General features: G+C 40.2%; 1 protein-coding gene across 3 annotated transcripts in view; it reads left to right on the plus strand.

The window, feature by feature from the left end:
* The window catches only part of LOC150083002 (mpv17-like protein), a 108,679-nt gene that overhangs the window by 24,942 nt on the left and 64,785 nt on the right, over positions 1-18,952 (plus strand). Inside the window, exons 3-4 of one of the 3 annotated variants that reach the window (XM_090376973.1) lie at positions 2,270-2,398; positions 15,069-15,144. The exons of 1 other annotated variant lie outside the window; for it this stretch is intronic. In XM_090376973.1, coding sequence (XP_090233099.1) covers positions 2,270-2,398; positions 15,069-15,077 — 138 coding nt within the window. In that variant the 3' untranslated portion in view covers positions 15,078-15,144. Of the gene's footprint in view, positions 1-2,269; positions 2,399-15,068; positions 15,145-18,952 lie in introns of those variants that run through there. One more of the 3 variants, XR_016547148.1, reaches the window with a different exon arrangement.

The raw sequence follows: 18,952 nt of genomic DNA on the forward strand, positions 1-18,952 counted from the left end.
ATGTATGTAAGAATATAAATTGTTTTGCTAAAATGTTTTTTTTTATTCTAATGTAAAATCTGTCATCCTACTAGCAGCTAGGATGACAGATTTCACACTATAGGCATGACGGTATACGACAGGAGGGCGTTAGGTAACGAATATTTACTACTAGCATACGTACGTTTTATAAAAGATGAAAAGTTAAACGAATAATTATTATTTGCAAGATATCTAGAAACGTATACCAAAGGCGAGTCTATATTTCAGGTTACTGAAAAGTTTTTTTAAAGACAGGGAAATTCCACTTACAAATGTACTTGCTTGTGCAACGGATGGGGCACCATCAATGATTGGCCGTTACAAGGGTTTTATGGCATATTTAAAAAATGCTGTGCCAAATATTATTACTGTTCATTGTGTCATGCACCGTCAGCATTTAGTTGCGAAAAAACTTGGTGATCAACTACACAATTCTCCACAAACTGTTATTACTGCTATAAACAAAATTAAAGCACATTCTTTGAATGATCGTATATTTCGAAAGCTTTGTGATCAAAACAGTGAAGATTTTGAACGATTGCTACTTCACTCCGAGGTTCGGTGGCTGTCAAAAGGCAACTGTCTCAACAGATTTTATGAACTCTTTGATACTGTTATCGAGTTTTTTGAAGATAGGAACGACCTTAGTAATGACCTCAAGAAAATGAAAACTGATATTGCTTATCTTGCAGATTTATTTACTAGATTCAACTCAATGAACTTACATTTACAAGGACAAGATGTAACGGCGCCTCCGTAGCCAGGAGCAGCAGTGCGTAGCACACGCTTCTTGATTAAACCGGGGTTCGAGCCCGTGACCACCAAATACGGAGAATGCGGAAAGGTCAGGGAATGACCACCGCATATCCCCGGAGCAATATGGCCTTAGTTGCTAATGCTCCTAAACACAAAATAACAACAAGATGTAACACTTATTAAGGCGAACACTCAAATTTCAGCATTTATTTCAAAATTAAAGCTTTTTATGCGCAAGGTAGGACGCCGTGAATTGTATCAATTTCCAAATCTGTTGGAAATAGAGAAAAAAGGAAAAAATAGCTGATGAAACTGTACTAACGTTTTGTAATCATCTAGAAATGTTGCACAGAGATATGCAGGAAAGGTTCGAAGATCTCCTTAATTTTAAAATTCCAGATTGGGTTATAAATCCTTTTTTAAATAATGACGAGGGTGAACGTTTTGTAAAATAATTGATTGAGTTACAAAATGAAGTTGAACTGAAGCCAAAATTTCAAAATTCATATTAGGAATTTTGGTTACAAAAGAAAATTCCTGACCATTATCCTGCATTGTGGGGAATTGTAAAAAAAAATACTTATTTCTTTTCCAACATCATATCTAGTCGAAACCGGTTTCAGTGCTGTGTCTCAATTGCTGACAAAACAAAGAAATTGTCTGGATTGTTGTTAAACGTGGCGATTTACGACTTCTACTTACAGATATTAAAATTAATATTGATAAGCTAATAAATCTCCACCAAGCTCATCCATCGCATTAAATATTAAAATATAATTAACTATTTCCATTAATATCATGACTTATTTATGTAATTAACTTTAATTTTTATGACTTAATTTAAGTGACTATAACTGACTTTATTTATGTAGTTGTAATTTTTTACGAAGAAGGAATAAAGTGCAGTTAATAGTTTTCTTTATAATTCACACACATACATGCAGGGCTGCATTTACATTTTTGGAGGCAAACAGACAAATATTCATTTCAGTTATTTAGCTTCACTTTATATTGGTGGGCTAAAAAAAAGCCCACCAATATAAAGCACTGTCCTAGCTGAACAGCTGTAAAGGGGTGCTCAGAAAATAAACTAATTTTAATAATAATAAATTCCGGTGAACTGCTAAAAATGTCCAATCAACGCCCGCATTAATTAAAATTTAAAAAAAATTTATTAAAAAAAAAATTATATATTAAACGTTCTTGTTTATACTCCGGCTCGACCGAGTTTTCAATAAATCATGAATACAATCGTTAATCGTATTTAGCAGTCACGCGAATTTGAATCACAGTCCTTCAGTAATCCACCAAAGGAATATACATAATTAATTAGTAAAGATTAAGATAATATTAGTTTGAGTACTCATATCTACATGGAATATGGGCAAGTTACTTACCTCATTATATTTATATTTTTTTTATCTAAGTATTTTAAACGTATTAACTAGCTCTAATATAACAGCCATTTAATAACTAGTTTAGTGTTTTTTAGATGAATGCCTGCTTCTGGATGCCAGCGCAAATGATCAATTTCTTTATTCTTCCATCACATATGAGAGTGGTATTTGTGGCAACTGCTTCAATGATATGGGTAAATGTTCTGTGCATTACAAAAAGAATGGTGAGTAATAATTTAGTAAAGATTAAAATTAGTTCTATGATAGGTAAACATGAGGTTATTTATATTCCAACTGTTATGAAATCGGATTTAATAATATTCAAATTTCAAAGTATCTTTTTAAAAAGGCACGTTTTTCGCATGGATAATTTCCATTTTATTTTAAAAGTTTCCATTCACGATTCAATTTTTTTTTTTATCTGCGATGTAATTAAAATAACCATGCGAAAGATCTTCAAGGGCGTGTCAGACAAAAGGGCAGGTTAAAGTTTCATTATATCCCCATCACGACTCATCACCGCTGGCCACTGCAAAGAGAAACTTCTCAGGGAAGTCGAGAGCCAGAAGGGCTCCCGGGATAATAATAATTATTATTACTGTTGTAACGGTCAGTCGGTGTAACTCATATCCGCATATGCGTGAACACACACATCAACAATTTTTGTTGAGGTGTAGGTTCACGGTCCGTTTATATGTGGTGCGGGCTGAAAAAACTGAAATAACTCAAGACGGAAACCCTACTCCCTCCACTTGAGATCAGCTAACTACAACCTCGACTGAAGAAGACTTTGGAAATTCCTCCAGTCGTCGACATGATTCGAACCCGGACCTCTCCAAACGAGTTGATAAGGGTAGAACCACTATACTCTTACGGAGGACTGGGCTTCCAGAATAAAGATCCTCAACAGTCCCACCTTTCCTCTCCAAATCTATCCTCCCCACGCTTATGATCAGAGTGAAAGTCTTGGAATATTACCATATCAAACATACTCCATTTAATGCTTCCCGTGGTCTTCCGATAAAAAGATGTTAGAAGAATTCTGAAAAATTATATGTCAAGAAAATTCCCCCAGATCCTAATGGCATTTCTCCACTTGTTCGCAAAAGCTGTGCTCCTGAGTTTGCGTCTGTTTTCTTGCACTTTCTTCTTCTTCCACTTGTATTTTTATCTTCGTCGTGAAAATTTGTTCACATACAACAAGTTTCTGAAAAGGGTAACAAATCTTCCCTTCCAATTACTGGCCTATCGCACTTCTGCTCTTTCTAAAGTAATGGAAAAATGCATCAACCGCCAACTGTCACACTATTTCGTAACGCTCCATCTGATCAATGATCGACAATATGAATTCGATCTGTGTCTATCTGCTGGTGATATACTGGCTTATGTTTCTCAACTATGGAAAATTCTATGAAAAGTTTGGTCATACTGAAGCAGTTGCTCTTGACATGTCAAAATGTCCATGTGAAACGACTCAATACAATTGGAATTTTAAACGTTAAATCACATACATTGAAATATAAAATTTGAAGTTATTAACAAAAGTATGCCAGTGTGTGCCAATCTATTGTACTACTCGAACTGAGAAAAATATTAAAAGCTGTCTTTTTTAGATAATTCAAATAATGTTTTCACTAATCAGAATGTAGCGTGCTATCATCAGCAGTACATCAAACGCTCTTAAACTACTTCGAAACCTTCCATCTCATCAATGATTGCCAATACGGATTCCGTCTGTGTCGCTCCATCGTAATATATATTGGCTTATGCTAATTTCCTTTGGTCAAATTCTATGGAAAAGCTTGGTGAAACTCTTGCAGTTGCTCTTGATATTTCTAAGATTTTTGTTCGTCGCTTGGCACAAAGGTCTTCTAAAGAAGCTGCCACTTACGTACTGCCATTTATTTTTTGCAATGGATATGGTGACATAGTGTTAATTGCCTGGCGGCACCGGGGATCTCCCCAACTCTGCGTAGTAGTATGATTATGCTCCATACATTTCGCTGTAAAGACTACAATGTGTATGTATAAGTGTTGGGTTATGTTATTCTTTTGGGCATTTAGCCGCGGGGTCCCTGGTGGGACCCCACGTTGCTCGTCACCACCACTTGGAGGTAGACCATAAAAGAGAAGGCGAATCACTCTGGCTCGACCCAACACAGAGCTTTCTACGTTGGGCCCTTGATAACTGGGTAACCAGTTTTTCCCTGACCACTCGCCGCGCGTGTTGGTAGATGACTGTCTTGTCTTCTAACCGCAAAACTGTTGCTGGTCTCCCCACCACAAATCTGTGGTGTAGCAAGAAATTTTAACCCCTATACACCAAAGGTCAACGAAGGGCCTCCTCTATTTTTATTAACCTAAAATGCAGTGGGTTATTCGTTAAAATATTATTTATATTGTACATTTGAAATAATATTCAATCAATCTGAACTGTCAGAGAATTTAACTCAATCAACATCTCCGCGCATGTGCCTAGTCTCCAGACGCTGCAATTTGTAGAAATGAAGCCTTCTTGGTAAGAGTACCCTTTTGTTCCCTTGATCACGCTGGTTGACTTCTGTGCGCCCATTCCAGCAGAACTACATCCTTCCTAAAGTGGGGCCTCCAGACCTGTATGCAGTACTGAAGGTGAAGCATAACCATCGCCTTCTACAAAGGGATAATCACCTCCTTATCCCTGCTAGCAAAGTTTCTTTATATCATTGACAAAACTCTCATGAGCTGTCCTGCCAGCCTGTCTGCACTGCTTAGAGAATTTGATATCGAACTGCACAATTGTCCCTAAGTCTTTTTCATTTTCCACTACGCTGAATGTAGTACCACAGAGCTGATAATTTACTCCGAAATTACTGCTACCCGTAAGCATTACCTTATATTTGTCAATGTTACACTTCACCTGCCATATCTCAGCCCAAGGACCTAATTTTCCCAGACCTTGTTGTAATACCTCACCCTGACTACTTCTCATTAACCACGATGTACCTTCGACAATATCATTAATAAATATTGAAAACAACAAGGGACTCATTGAAAACTGGAGGATTCCACTAATACCATTACTCCACGAACAGCAGTGCCCACTGATTATCATTCTGTCTTCTTTCACTTAACCAACCCTTTATCCATAGCAGTAACTTTCCCTTAATGTTACAATGCTCCAGTTTGTACAGCAGTCTTTTGTGTGCAAGAGTATTAAAAGCCTTCCCGAAATCCAAGTAGATGATATCCAAATGATTTTTTGCATCTAGTTCCTCGATCATAGTATCCAATGAGATTGGTTAGACCAGACCGGCCCTTAACAAATCCATGCTATACCTGCAGTATAAATGCATTCCTGTCTACATGGTTCAGCATTACTTCTTTAACCAGTGACTCCATTATTTTACTGGAATATAAATTACGTAACAGGTCTGTAATTACTCATGTCTCCTTTTGAGTCTTCTATATGAACTGGGAATACATTTAAACATCTCCAGTCGCATAGGACCGTCTCCTGATTCCAGGCTAACCTCCTTTGCCGCCTCCCTTAGTATAATTGGATAGATCCCATCCATCCCAGGCGCCTTTTTTATGTATAGCTGCAACAATTTCTCTTCCACTTTCATTTATCATTTAGCTCCCCGTCAGAGTTTCAGAAACTTCTCGCATTCCCTGCCCTAAAGACTTCCTCGTGTGAATATAGATGCAAAACACTGTTCAATTTGTCAGCAACCTGAGCAGGATCATCAACAGTTAACCCAATGACATCAAGTGGCCTAATGTAATTCAATCCTTTCTATTGTGAATATAAGCATAGAAGTCTTTGCTACTTTTCTTTGCCAGAGACGTCTTATAATCTGTCTTAACTTCACTAACCTCCTTCGTGACTTGATCACAGAATAATATATACACTGTGCTGCCACTTTATTAAGTACACCCCTGCTGTGCACACAAAAGGCTTGTCCCACAACGTTGCAAGTCAGATAACCACAGTTGTAGATATAAATGCAGCAGAACACCTTTCCAGTATCAGTAAGGCGTACAAACCGTAGCAAGAATGGGGAAACGGAGTGATCTAACGGACTTCGAACATGGCATGGTAGTAAGTGCAAGACGTGCTGGACAAAGCATCTCTGAAACGGCAGTTCTCCTGAACTTTTCACACACCATAGTTTCAAGGGTGTATCAAGAATGGTGCAACGAACAGAAAACATCCTCTCAACGGCACTCCTGTGGAAGAAAATCGCTCGTTGATGAGAGAAGTCAGAGGAGGATAGCTAGAATTGTGCAAGCAAACAGACGGGCCACAATGTCGCACTTCACGTCAGAATACAACCTTGGTGCGCAGAAAAAAAAATCGCAACGGACCACTAGTCGCACTTTGTCGCGAATGGGCTACAACAGTCGACGGCCGCATCGCGTACATTTGTTATCAGTGAAGAACAAGAAAGCACGCCTCCTATGGGCACAGCAACACCAGCACTGGACTATCGAGGATTGGGAAATAATTGCTTGGTCTGACGAGTCGAAGTTCCTGGTGCATCATGTTGATGAAAGTTTCAGAATTTGGCGAAAACAACATGAATCCATGGACCCGTCATGTCTGATGACTACTGTGCAAGGTGGTGGGGGCAGTGTTATGGTGTGGGGAATGTTTTCTTGGCACACGTTGGGTCCATTGATACCTATAGGTTCACGTATGAATGCCACATTGTAACTAAACATCGTTGCTGACCAAGTGCATCCATTTATGTTGACCGTTTATTCTCAGTCAGATGGTTACTTCCAGCAAGATAATGTGCCAGTGCACAATTCAGATCACAACTTGGAGATTGTCTCTTCTCCAATGGAACCTTTATCTCATGGCTATTCCCAACCTCGTATTGTTTGGCATTACAAGAATGCAAAATGGGATGACCTGCGAGACTTCTTTTCTTCTTTTCCTTGGTCTGATTACTGTTTCAAAACTTCTGATGTCAACGTTTGCTCAGATCGTGTCAGTGAAATTATTCTTGCAGGAATAGAATCCTTTATCCCACACTCCACTTTAAAATCTCGTCCTTTATCTAAACCTTGGTTTTCCAATAAATGTGCTAAGGCTGTCCAAGAGAAGAATGTTGCATATCGTAATTGGCTTGTTTCTAATTCTTCAGTTTCATTTTCTGCCTACACCAAAGCTCGCAACAATTGTAAAGCAGTTATTAATCAGTCCAAACTAGAGTTTGAACAGGCTAAGAGTAGAAAACTTGCTTCTTGCTCTAATGGTAGCCGAGCATTCTGGTCTCTTTCCAAAGCTATTGGCCGCAACTTTTGCCCATCTCGCTCCCACCTCTGTTCAAACCAGATGGTTCTGTTGTCACTTCAGCCAAGGATAAAGCTGACCTGCTAGCATCCCATTTTTCTTCGAGCTCATGTATTAATGATCTTGGTAAAACACCTCCCACCATTCCTAACACGCTCCATTCAATGCCTCCTGTGGTCTTCCGTCAAAAGGATATCAGAAGGATTTTGATGAATCTTGATGCTAAGAAAGCTCCAGGTCCTGATGGTATTTCTCCACTTGTTCTCAAATCCTGTGCTCCTGAACTTACTCCTATTCTTTGCTGCCTTTTTTCACTTTCTTATTCCAAAGGTGTTTTTCCTTCTGATTGGAAATTTGCTCATATCCAGCCAGTTCCTAAAAAGGGTGACAAATCCCTCCCATCCAATTATCGTCCCATTGCAATTACTTCTACTCTTTCTAAAGTAATGGAGAAATCAATTAACCGCCAACTCTTAAACTACCTAGAAACCTTCCGTCACCAGTGGATTCCGTCAGTGTCGATCCACTGGTGATATTCTGGCTTATGTTACCCATTTATGGACTAATTCAATGGAAAGGTTCGGTGAAACACAAGTAGTTGCTCTTGACATCTCAAAGGCTTTTGATCGTGTTTAGCATAAAGGTCTTCTAAACAAGCTTCCATCTTATGGTTTGCCAACTGTTTTTAGTAATTGGTTATCCAGTTTTCTCTCTGATCGCTCACTGAGGGTGATGGTAGATGGCTCTCTGTCTTCTAACTTCTCCACTAATGCCGGTGTCCCCCAAGGTTCAGTTCTTTCCCCCACTCTTTTCCTCTTGAATATCAATGACCTTCTTCCATTGACTGGAAATCCTATCCATAGTTTTGCCGATGATAGCAAATTGCATTCAACTTTCCATTTTGAGAAACCTTGTCCAGCTCAATCAGCTTCAAGTTCTCGAAAATCTGCTGCCAATTCCTTAAATGCCGATCTTCAGGTAATTCTCCAGTGGGGCAAAGACAACTTAGTTGTCTAACAACTTAGGCCGACAGTACTCAACGTTTCACTCGCAGAGGTACGAATACCAAACGTACCCTCGCACACAGACCTTGGCGTTCTGTTCGACCAAAAGATGTCCTTTGTCCACCAGATCGACAAACTCAGTACCAGATTTTCTCGTCTACGGTGGATCTCAAAGCAGCAGCTGCTACACGTCCGACATCCTGCCACTGTTAAAAGGTTCATCACCTCCACCGTCTACCCTGCCATTCTCTATGGTGCAGAAATATGGGCCTCTGCTGCACATACAAACCTTAAGCGGGTGTACACTGCTGAATACTGGCTACTGAAATGGGCGAATAACAAGCTTCGGCTACCTCCCGCTACCACAACTACCATGATGGCACAAGCACTCGACATCCCGAGGTTGAAGTTCCTGATCGTTGAAAAGAGGCTGGTCTTCACAGCCAAACTCATCTCAGGCCAAATATCATCTCCAAATATTTGGAATGCTTGCTCTTGGAGGATTCCACAGCCAAGCCTAAGGTCGGTACCAGCACTTGTGGCTCACCACAACAGGCTTGTACTCACCGAAAGATTTCTGCCCAAGCAGATGCTCGCTGCCCTCAACCGTGTGGACGCCGACATCGACACCACAATAAGTAAAAAGAAGGACAGACACAAGTTTATCAAAGCTCTTGAAACCTGAATCACTGCCAACTTGTATTTGTTTTTCTTTATTTGTGTTCATCTCCTTGTTTTTATGATGTATTTGTATTTCTTTTTGCATTTGTAATCTGTATTTTGTAGCCTTTTGTATGTGTTCGCTATATTTTGTAGCCATTTGAATTTGTACTTATGTTATCTATATGTGAACCCCTGGCGCTCGTCGCCGTGATGGGATATTGTGCTGTAAATCTACTTCACAATAAAGATTTATTTATTTATTTATTTTTAGTTGATTTCAACCCTTCTAAAACTCAGTCTTGTCTTATATCTCGCAAAAAGGATTCTTCTGCTCCTATGCTTATCTTTAGTGACACTCCGATTTCTAGGCAAAATGATATATCTCTTTTGGGGATTACCCTGACTTCTAATCTCTCTTGGCACATTACAAATATTGCTTCCTGTGCATCTAAAAAACTTGGTTTTCTCTTTCGCTCTCGGCGTTACTTTTCTTCCAAACAGCTGCTCACTCTGTATAAATCGCAAATCCGCCCTGCCATGGAATATTGTTCCCACATCTGGGGTGGTGCGCCCAAAACCTCTCTCAGGCTTCTTGATTCCATTCAGAAGAGGGCAGTTAGGTTGATTAGTGATTCATCTCTGACAGAGTCTCTCCGCTCGCTTTCTCATAGACGTACTGTTTCTGCTGCATGCCTCTTCTACAGATATTTCAATGGACACTGTTCTTCTGAATTGGCTTCTATAATTCCCGCTCTCTCTTTCAAAACAGTCCGAACACGTGCCGCCACCAGCCAACATCCATTTACTGTCCAACTTCAAACCCACAGAACCAACTTTTCATCTTCCTCATTTATTCATTCAACTGCCGTTTTCTGGAACAACCTTCCTTCATACGTATTTCCTGAAAATTACAATCTACAGAAGTTGAAGTCCAATATCAACAAATATCTTCTTTCGTCTTCTCAACCTCCAACCCAAGCACGGTACTAAGTACTATAGGTTCTAATACCTCTCGTGTTTGGGGTTCTCATAAAAAAAAAAAAACAAAACAAAGCCCGATTCACTATGAAATGGTTCCAGGAACATGACAATGACTTTCTTTGCTGTAGTGGCCCGCTCAGTCCCTGGATCTCAATCCTATTGAACATCTTTGGGATGAGCTGGGAGGGGCTGTTCGCTGTAGGCCTACACCTCCGTCAAGGAACTGCGTGACACACTCATGTCTCCATGGTACTCCATTCCTGCACAACGTTTTCAGCATCTTGTTCAATCCATGCCTAGATGAATTCAGGCTGTTTTGAAGGCTAAAGGAGTCTCAACAAGCTACTAGGTAGGTGTGCCTAATAAAGTGGCAGCAGAGTGTATGTACCATAGGCTTGTATCACTTGATAATTTAGATGCATCCCACGCATTTTTATTCTCACACGTGTCACATTAGTTCACGTGACATTCATTTATGTCTGATCCTTGAACAGTATTTCTTCGTTGGTATGAAAGACTTCTATGATTACTTCCCTGATACTTCCCATTTAGAATCTGCTGTTGGTAACATCAGTTGGTCCCACTGAATAGAATTTAAAAACTGTCTGAGACCAATGTAGTCACCTTATGAAAGCAAAAGCTTTTCTATTTAACCTTGAGAGTAGTTATTTCCTTCTTCCGCATTAGTATACCGTGATCACTGCCACTCAGCGAGTCTTCTACCTGCACGGAGATTCTCCGTGCATGAAGAATCACTGCTGATAACAATATCAAGCGTATTGCTTCTTTAACATACTGCTGCTGCTGTAGAAAACAGTCATTCAATAAATCTTGCTAAATGTGCGTGAGCAGCCCACAAATTGCAGTCAACATCTGGAAAGTTAAAATCCTCCATTATAAGACATCCTGATTTACTATCCCACTCTTTCTCTGTATAGCTGTTTGGTATACTTATCACAGTCATTAGGCCTATAATACACTCCTACTCAATTTTGTTTTTCCAGTGCTTATGTCACACCAAACTGGCTCAACATTGCACTGGTCACCCATGCCGACTGGATGCATTGCCTTAGATTTCATATGTTTTTTAACTAAGAGCATAACTTCTCCACCCATCCTGTATACATTGTATTCCCCATAATCAAATTCAGCATCGCTTATATCTGAGTAACACCATGTCTCCGCTGTCCCCACAATGTCTGTATTTTTATGACTTAAACAGTACTTCAAATTTATTTACAATAGTCCCAGTACTGGTCTTCATGCACATGTTCTTAGCATGTATTTACTTGTTCCATGATGACTGACCCACAGCAGGGCTTGAAAAACCGCATGTTCTAAAATAAGAAGTGCAAGAATCACTTTCATCTCTGCTTGCGGCTCTAGTTATACCATTAGTCTGTGTATCTTTAGCAAGTGCACGGCTTGCTAAAGGTACCTATAACTCCGATTATACTCGTAATTACCATTAGTTAACGAGCGTTCCAGTTCGTCACATGCATCGTTAATATCAGGTACATACTTGATTATTAAAATTAAGATTTTTGAACAAGACTTACGCTTGGTAAAATTTTCAGTTTCGACCCGATGAGAGCTGGCTCTAAGAGAACAAGAACAGGAGACAGTAATGAGAAACTACCGAACAACTGAATAGTGTATTATGTACAATTTTTTGGTACTAGAACTACAGGAATATTCAACTGGGGAATGCATAAAACTACATGATTATAAATACAGTATACATTAAATAAATATTAAATTAAATAATAAATAACTGTTTTAATAAATAAATTAACCTGAAAATATACAGGGTGTCTCAAAAATATTGGTACAAACGTTTAGGGGAGGTAGGTAACATCTAAAGGAATGTGAATCACATAGGAATCCATAACCGGAAACGTCACCGTAAGTCGGTACACGGCGCTGATCATCAGTTCGCGACAGGGAAAATTTCTGGTTTACTCATTCAAGCAGTAGTCGCCGCAGTAGACATGCACCTAGTATATGGATTAGCAGAGGGCAATAGACGAGCCGCTCAACGAATTTATGGAGAACGCTGCCCAGACAGACATCTACCGGACCACCGTTTGTTTGCGCGTGTGCATCAAAATTTGTACGATTATGGGTCATTTAGAGGTAACAGGAGTAGTGCGGGCAGACCACGTTCGACGCGAACTCCCGCCATAGAAGAAAGTGTGTTGAATGCCGTCCAGAATAATCCTACTACCAGCACACGTGCCGTTGCCTCTGCCTTAGGAGTGTCTCGTTGCAGTGTACAGCGTGACTGGCACGACGATGCCTTACACCCCTTTCATCTCCACAGGGTTCAGTTACTGCTCCCCAAGATCATTCTGCACGTGTGGCTTTTGCGCAGTGGTTTCTCCAAGAAAGTGTTCAAGACTTGAATTTTCCAGCCTACGTTTTGTTCACGGATGAGGCTTATTCAATCAGCACAATGCTCATGCGTGGGCTCACGACAACCCACACGGTGTGCACCCCCATGCGGCACAACATCGCTTCGCAATGAATGTGTGGGCAGGTATGGTCGGTGACTGCTTAGTCGGCCCATACGTGTTACCATCCCGCATGAACTCCGCTAAATATCGGATCTTTCTTGAACAAGTTCTACCAGGGTTACTTGACGATGTTCCAGCAAATGTGAGACGCAACATTTGGTTTCGACATGACGGGGCGCCTGCCCATTATGGAAGGTGTGTTCGTGACCATTTGAACAGGCGTTTTGGGCGTCGATGGATTGGCGCCCAAATATATGTCAAATGTTTGCCACTAATTACTGTCTTGTGTCATTTCTGCTTCTTGTGCCTCTGCTACTACTTTCCCGTGATGTTTCCGGTTATGGGTTCCTATGCGATTCACATTCCTTTAGATGTTACCTACCTCCCCTAAACGTTTGTACCAATATTTTTGAGACACCCTGTATATATACAAACATTTTTACCAAATTGAATTTCATAAATGTTCAAACACCACAATAACTTTCTGTAGAATAGGACGTACACATTGCGGCAATTGGAAAACGAGACTAAAAAAAAATAATCCCATGTATGAGTAAACTAACTTTGGTTTATTCAGAGTAACTTCCTCCCGCGTCCGCGCAGTGCATGCAACGATCACGAAGCGACTGGTGGAAGACTGTGATTGGTATGATCTTCAATGTTCTCGTCACAACTTTTTGAATGGTGTCGCGTCATGAAAATAACAGCCTTTAAGCGGCTAAGCTTCGGAACAAAAAAGAAGTCACACGGGCTAAGTAAGTCTTGTGAACACAGTGGGTGCGACAATACGCAGACTTGATTGGTAGCCAAAAAATCTCGAACGATGAGACCCTTGGGGCTTGGTGCGTTGTCGCAGGTGTAACAGGAACCAGCTCCCGTTTTCTTCATACTGAGGTCGCACATGAATAAACGTTTCTGCAATAAACGTTTAAAAGCATCTAGATAGTAGATAGCAGTAACACTTTGGCTATTGGGAACGAACTCTATGTGCACAATGCCCTTGCTATCGTAGAAAGTGATGAGCACAGTTTTGATTTTTGACCTTTCTTGACGAAATTTTTTGGTTTTGGGAGAGTTTGCCGACTTCCATTCCGCACTTTGTCCCTTTGTTGCGGGGTCGTACTGAAAACACCACGTCTCGTTAGCCGTTACGATCGAATTCAGGAAGTCTATTTGCTTTCAGCGGCCTTAGTTATCTGCAGCGTTCAACTCGCGGGTATCCTTGACCGTCTGTTAACGAACATGGAACAAACCGCGCACAGACGTTCGTTTTATTCAAATCCTAGGGTTTTTATTAGTGGAATGGTTTCCTTATTAATAACCTAATATAATAGTTTGGTTTTGGAATCATTCGGAGCGAATGATTTCAAAACCAAACTATTATATTAGGCTACCCGAATATTTAAATTCATATGCCGTGCTGCGTGTCTTATGTCTGTTAATTGCGTGTGTTTTCTGGTCGATTTGTCTGTTTTGCAGGATGAAAAACCTCAGATTCTTCGGGAGGGGGGAACCTTGCTATCTACGCCTGAGACCGACTAACTCAGCCACGGAGTGAAAAAAGCCCATTAAAGTTCCTCGAGTCATCGACGGGATTTGACCCCGGGCCTTTTCCACCCGGTTTGGGGAGGACGGTGACGATACCACTTTGCTACTCGCGCAAGCGAATGATTTCAATGAACTCTGGTGTTCGAACCATTTTTGCTGTGCTCGGATCTTCGTTGTCTTTCAGTGATTCTCCTACAGAGGCAAAACGTTTATGCCACTCAAATACAGTGCATGAGACACGCAATTCTCTCCATACACTTGATTCATCATTTGAAGCGTTTCCGTGGCTCATTTGCCCAGTCGAACGCAAAACTTGATTGATGTTTGTGCTTTTTTCCTCCACATCACAGACATAGTAGAGACGCGCAGTTCAGCTTGCACTACGTTCTAAAATGGCAGCAATTTCCGCTGATCTCGACTGTGGTGCTCGAGGAAAAACTCTTTAATTTCATGTTTACTTTTAGTAGATGGCAAATACAGCACTCTTTTTTTTTTAAGAGCATCAGCAATTAAGGCCATATTGGTCCATATATACTGTCTGTAAATTGCGTGTTCTGTGGTCGATTTTCTGTTTGCTGGACGAAAAACTCGAGTTTCCGGTTGAAAAAATCATGCTACCCTCACCTGAAGCCGATTAACTCAGCCATGTTGTGAAAAAGGCCCATAAAAATTCCTCATGTCATCGACGCTGTTCGAACTCAGATGTTTTCCACCCGTTGTGCGGAGGACGGCGATTCTATCAACTGTGCTACCCCACGAGGGCCACCGGCACTCGTTTCATAACATCAGTGTCGTTTTCCAATTGCCACACTGTGTATAACTTTTATGGTTACATAAAAGTAATAATCGGTAAAAATAAGAATAGAAAGTAAGATCTTTTGTTTTTATACATTTACAGAAACAATGAAGCCTGCCAGGTAATATTCAGCTGTATGACAGTAACAAGTATTATTGCCTAATTTCGAAAAACGATGATTATTTGAAAATGGCTTTGGATTTTCTTTTCGTATTAACTTGCGTAACAAATACAAGCTGTTAAAATCTGTTGCATTAACTTTCGTAACAGATACAATATGTTACGAAAAAAGGTGCAGATACACTCTGTTACGAAAGTTAAAATCAAATGTAAAATATTTTGTTCTATGTAAATTATGAAAACCTTCAGTGAATAAACTGCATTACTGTTTTGTATAATTAATACAATAATTTTGTATAGTTTCATAATTAAGATAATATTAACTACATGACAAAGCACCAAGACATGCTGTTATCAATAAAGATAATTCTACCTTCTTGTTTAGTGCTATGAAGCGACTTATAATTATTCTGTGGGTAACCTTCAGTTCCGGAAATGAATTGACAAGAAGAATTGGAATACTTTATTTAAAGGAACTTACCTCCTTAATGCTTCGTTTCGTTAGAGAGGCAGTCATGTTCTACGAAATGATCGGCGAAATGTATCCAATTTATCTGTTTATAATATGTTGTCTTCGTCGGTAACACAGTGGTTACAATCACCGTCCTCCCCACACCGGATGGAAAAAGCTGTAGTTGTAATCTTGTCAATGGCGCGAAGACCTTTTCTGCGCTTTTTTCACTGCGTGGCTGACTTAGTCAGTGAGGCGAAGACAGCAAGGTTTTCCCCCTCCCTAAAACTAGGTTTTTCCGTCCAGCCAAAGAATCAAAACTACCAGAGACCGCACACAATTCATGAACATAATACACATGGGTGATGAGGTTGATTTCGGATAACCTAAATATAGTATGACAGTTATGTATAATATAATATGTTGTATCAAAATTTACGTGTGCTATTTGATATGTAAAGTATGAATTGGACCTAAATAAAGCAAATCAGTTCACTTTTCTTTCCCTTTATTTTTTGCTTGAGAAGCATGAGCGCGACATGTGAGAATTATCGCTTCGGAACTTAAAATATGTGCCACTTTTTTTTATCGCCCCTCGCAAATTCCCCGAGATTTCGTCATTTTCCCGCAAAAAATTCACAGTCCTATCTATCTATCTATCTATCTATCTATACACAACACAACATCATGGGGCAGGAGTGAGTGTCGGCCTTCATCAAAAGTCCGCCTGCAAGCTCAATGTGATAGCAGAGATCGCTGGCTACGCAATTTACGCCCGCCTGGATACACCCCAGAAGGAAACCCTGCACCTTTTTAACATCTACCTGCCACAGCAAGACAGACTTGCTATTCAAATAACCAACTTCATACAAAGCCACATCTCTACTATAGATCAAGAACACATCATTCTTGCTGGAGACTTCAACTGCACTCTCGACCCAAAAATGGACAGAGTACGATGCACTGAGCACCGCACAACATTAATCAATAACCTGCAGGCCTTGATAAACAACAATTAACTGGTCGACGTATTTAGACACAAGCACCCAGAAGAAAAGTCCTACACCTGGAGATCAGCAAATACAGCATCTGAAAGACTACCTTACCAAGCCCGACTGGACAGATACTACATCCCAAAACACACCATCCCCCTGGTCAGAAGCTTCACACATTTGCCATCTTATATCTCAGATCACTCCTTTATCAAATTACAGCTCTCTTTCTCACCCAATCACTACAAAAGTGGAGGTGCTTATTGGATGTTCAACAATAGCCTTCTTCAAGACAAGGAATACATTTCTAAGCTGCAAGACCTGATATCCAACCTTGCCCAATCCAAAGACAGATTGGAGCCCATGAACACGTGGTGGCCTAGATTTAAAAGTAAACTGAAATCATTCTCGCAAACCTCTATCAACCTCTATCAACTTGAGCAAAGGCTGAAAAATCTCCCATCTGATAGTCAGACCTATCAGTCAACACTACAAGCTATACAAACCCACTTAGAACACTCTGCAAAGGGCGCCCTGCTCAGATCAAGATACACCCACATAAATCTATCTGATGCCCCGACCAAATACTTTTTCTCATTAGAAAACAGACATCAGAAATCAACCACCATCACTGCCATTCAGCAGCAAAACGGAACCAGCACTGAAGACCCAGAGGAAATCTTCTCTGAAGTAACAAGATTTTATAGAGAAATTTACAGTTCTCAAGAAACCTCTACAAAGGCAACGGAGGAAATCCTTTCAGGACTTAAAAAAATCTCCCATACGGCCCAATGCAGTATGGAGAAAAAAATCACCCTACAAGAACTAACAGCAGCATGCAAAGCCCTTTCCAAAAATAAATCACCAGGTCTGGACGGACTGACTTCTGAATTCTTCCAAACGTTTTGGGATCAACTCGGAGTGCTACTCTTTGAAATGCTTGAAGAAGCTCAGTTCCATGGACTACCAGCTTCGGTCACCACCTCTGTCGCTCGACTGATTCCCAAGAAAGGAGATCGCACCGATTTACAAAACTGGCGCCCGATTTCCTTAATGAATACGGACTGCAAAATCATTTCCAAAGTCATCGCCAATAGATTAAAAGCCACTCTCCCTGATATCATCGATCACCAACAAACATGCTCTGTACCTGGAAGATCGATTCACGACAATCTACATCTGATCCGAGACCTCCTCTCCACTGCAAACAGCCAAAGAGAATTCCTAGCACTAATTAGCCTTGACCAGAAAAAGGCATTCGACAGAGTAGAACACAGCTACCTATTTCAAACCTTGAAAGCCTTTCGATATGGACCTTACATCATCGGAACAATCCATCTGCTATACAAGGAAGCCAAATTCTGCCTGAAACTCAACAACCAGCTCACCTGCCACTTTCCGTATTCCAGAGGAATAAAACAAGGCTGCCCACTCTCTGGACAACTCTATGCAATTGCCATAGAACCATTCCTTAATAAAATTGCTACCAGTATACAATCCCGACGAACGCTGCTACCAGAACCCCACCTACATATAACCTACTCAGCATACGCAGATGACGTCACAATTGCAATACGACACGAGAGTGAATTTGAAGTCATTCAAAAGGCTCATGATCTTTATGCTCAAGCATCAGGCGCAAAACTCAACCACTGTAAGACCAGCGGCCTGTGGGCTGGCAACTGGAAAACTAGAACCGACTCCCCCATCCAAGGCACATGGTCCAGCGAGGGACAGAAATACCTAGGTGTGTACCTCGGCAATACTCCACATATACCAAAAAAAAAAAAAAAAAAAAACCTTTTTCTGAATCATCGTCCCAGTTCCCAAAAAGTAGCCATCCCAAGAGCACTTTTTATATTTTCCAAATAAGTTATCAAAAAATTATCAATCACATTTTTGATCCCTGACACAAAGGAGTGGGTGTTGACATATCACGGAAAACCATGCTAGTTACCTACATAACATGAAAATTTTACAAAGCTAACATATTAAAATCGAATCAAACGGGCAATCGTCCCGGAAGACGGTTTAAGTGTCGTTGTTTTTCTGGTGCCACTTAAAGCCATCTCTCGCCCATGAAAAATCAGGTTTGGCAGACTTGTTGATCTTCTGCACACAGATTATTCGTCCAAAATCCATAATTGCAGATCAGATCAATAGCCAGGACAAATCTGTGTATTGCTAAGAATTTTCAATTAGCACCCTATAGTTAGCAAAAATTAATCCAAATGGAATGAATACATATTTAAAGTTACAACAGGCTTCTTTTTGTTTTTAAGTTGTAATTGTATATGATAAATTCATTTAATATAATAAATACACAAAATATTCAGGATATGATTTTAAGATTCAGGAACGTGAGGATCAGGCGTTCATAATTTATCATGATTAATAACATGGTATCATAATTTACAATTACT

This window comes from Mastigoproctus giganteus, chromosome 7, assembly GCF_048544385.1.
Source record: "Mastigoproctus giganteus isolate SK-2022 chromosome 7, ASM4854438v1, whole genome shotgun sequence".
Taxonomy (NCBI): Eukaryota; Metazoa; Arthropoda; class Arachnida; order Uropygi; family Thelyphonidae; genus Mastigoproctus; species Mastigoproctus giganteus.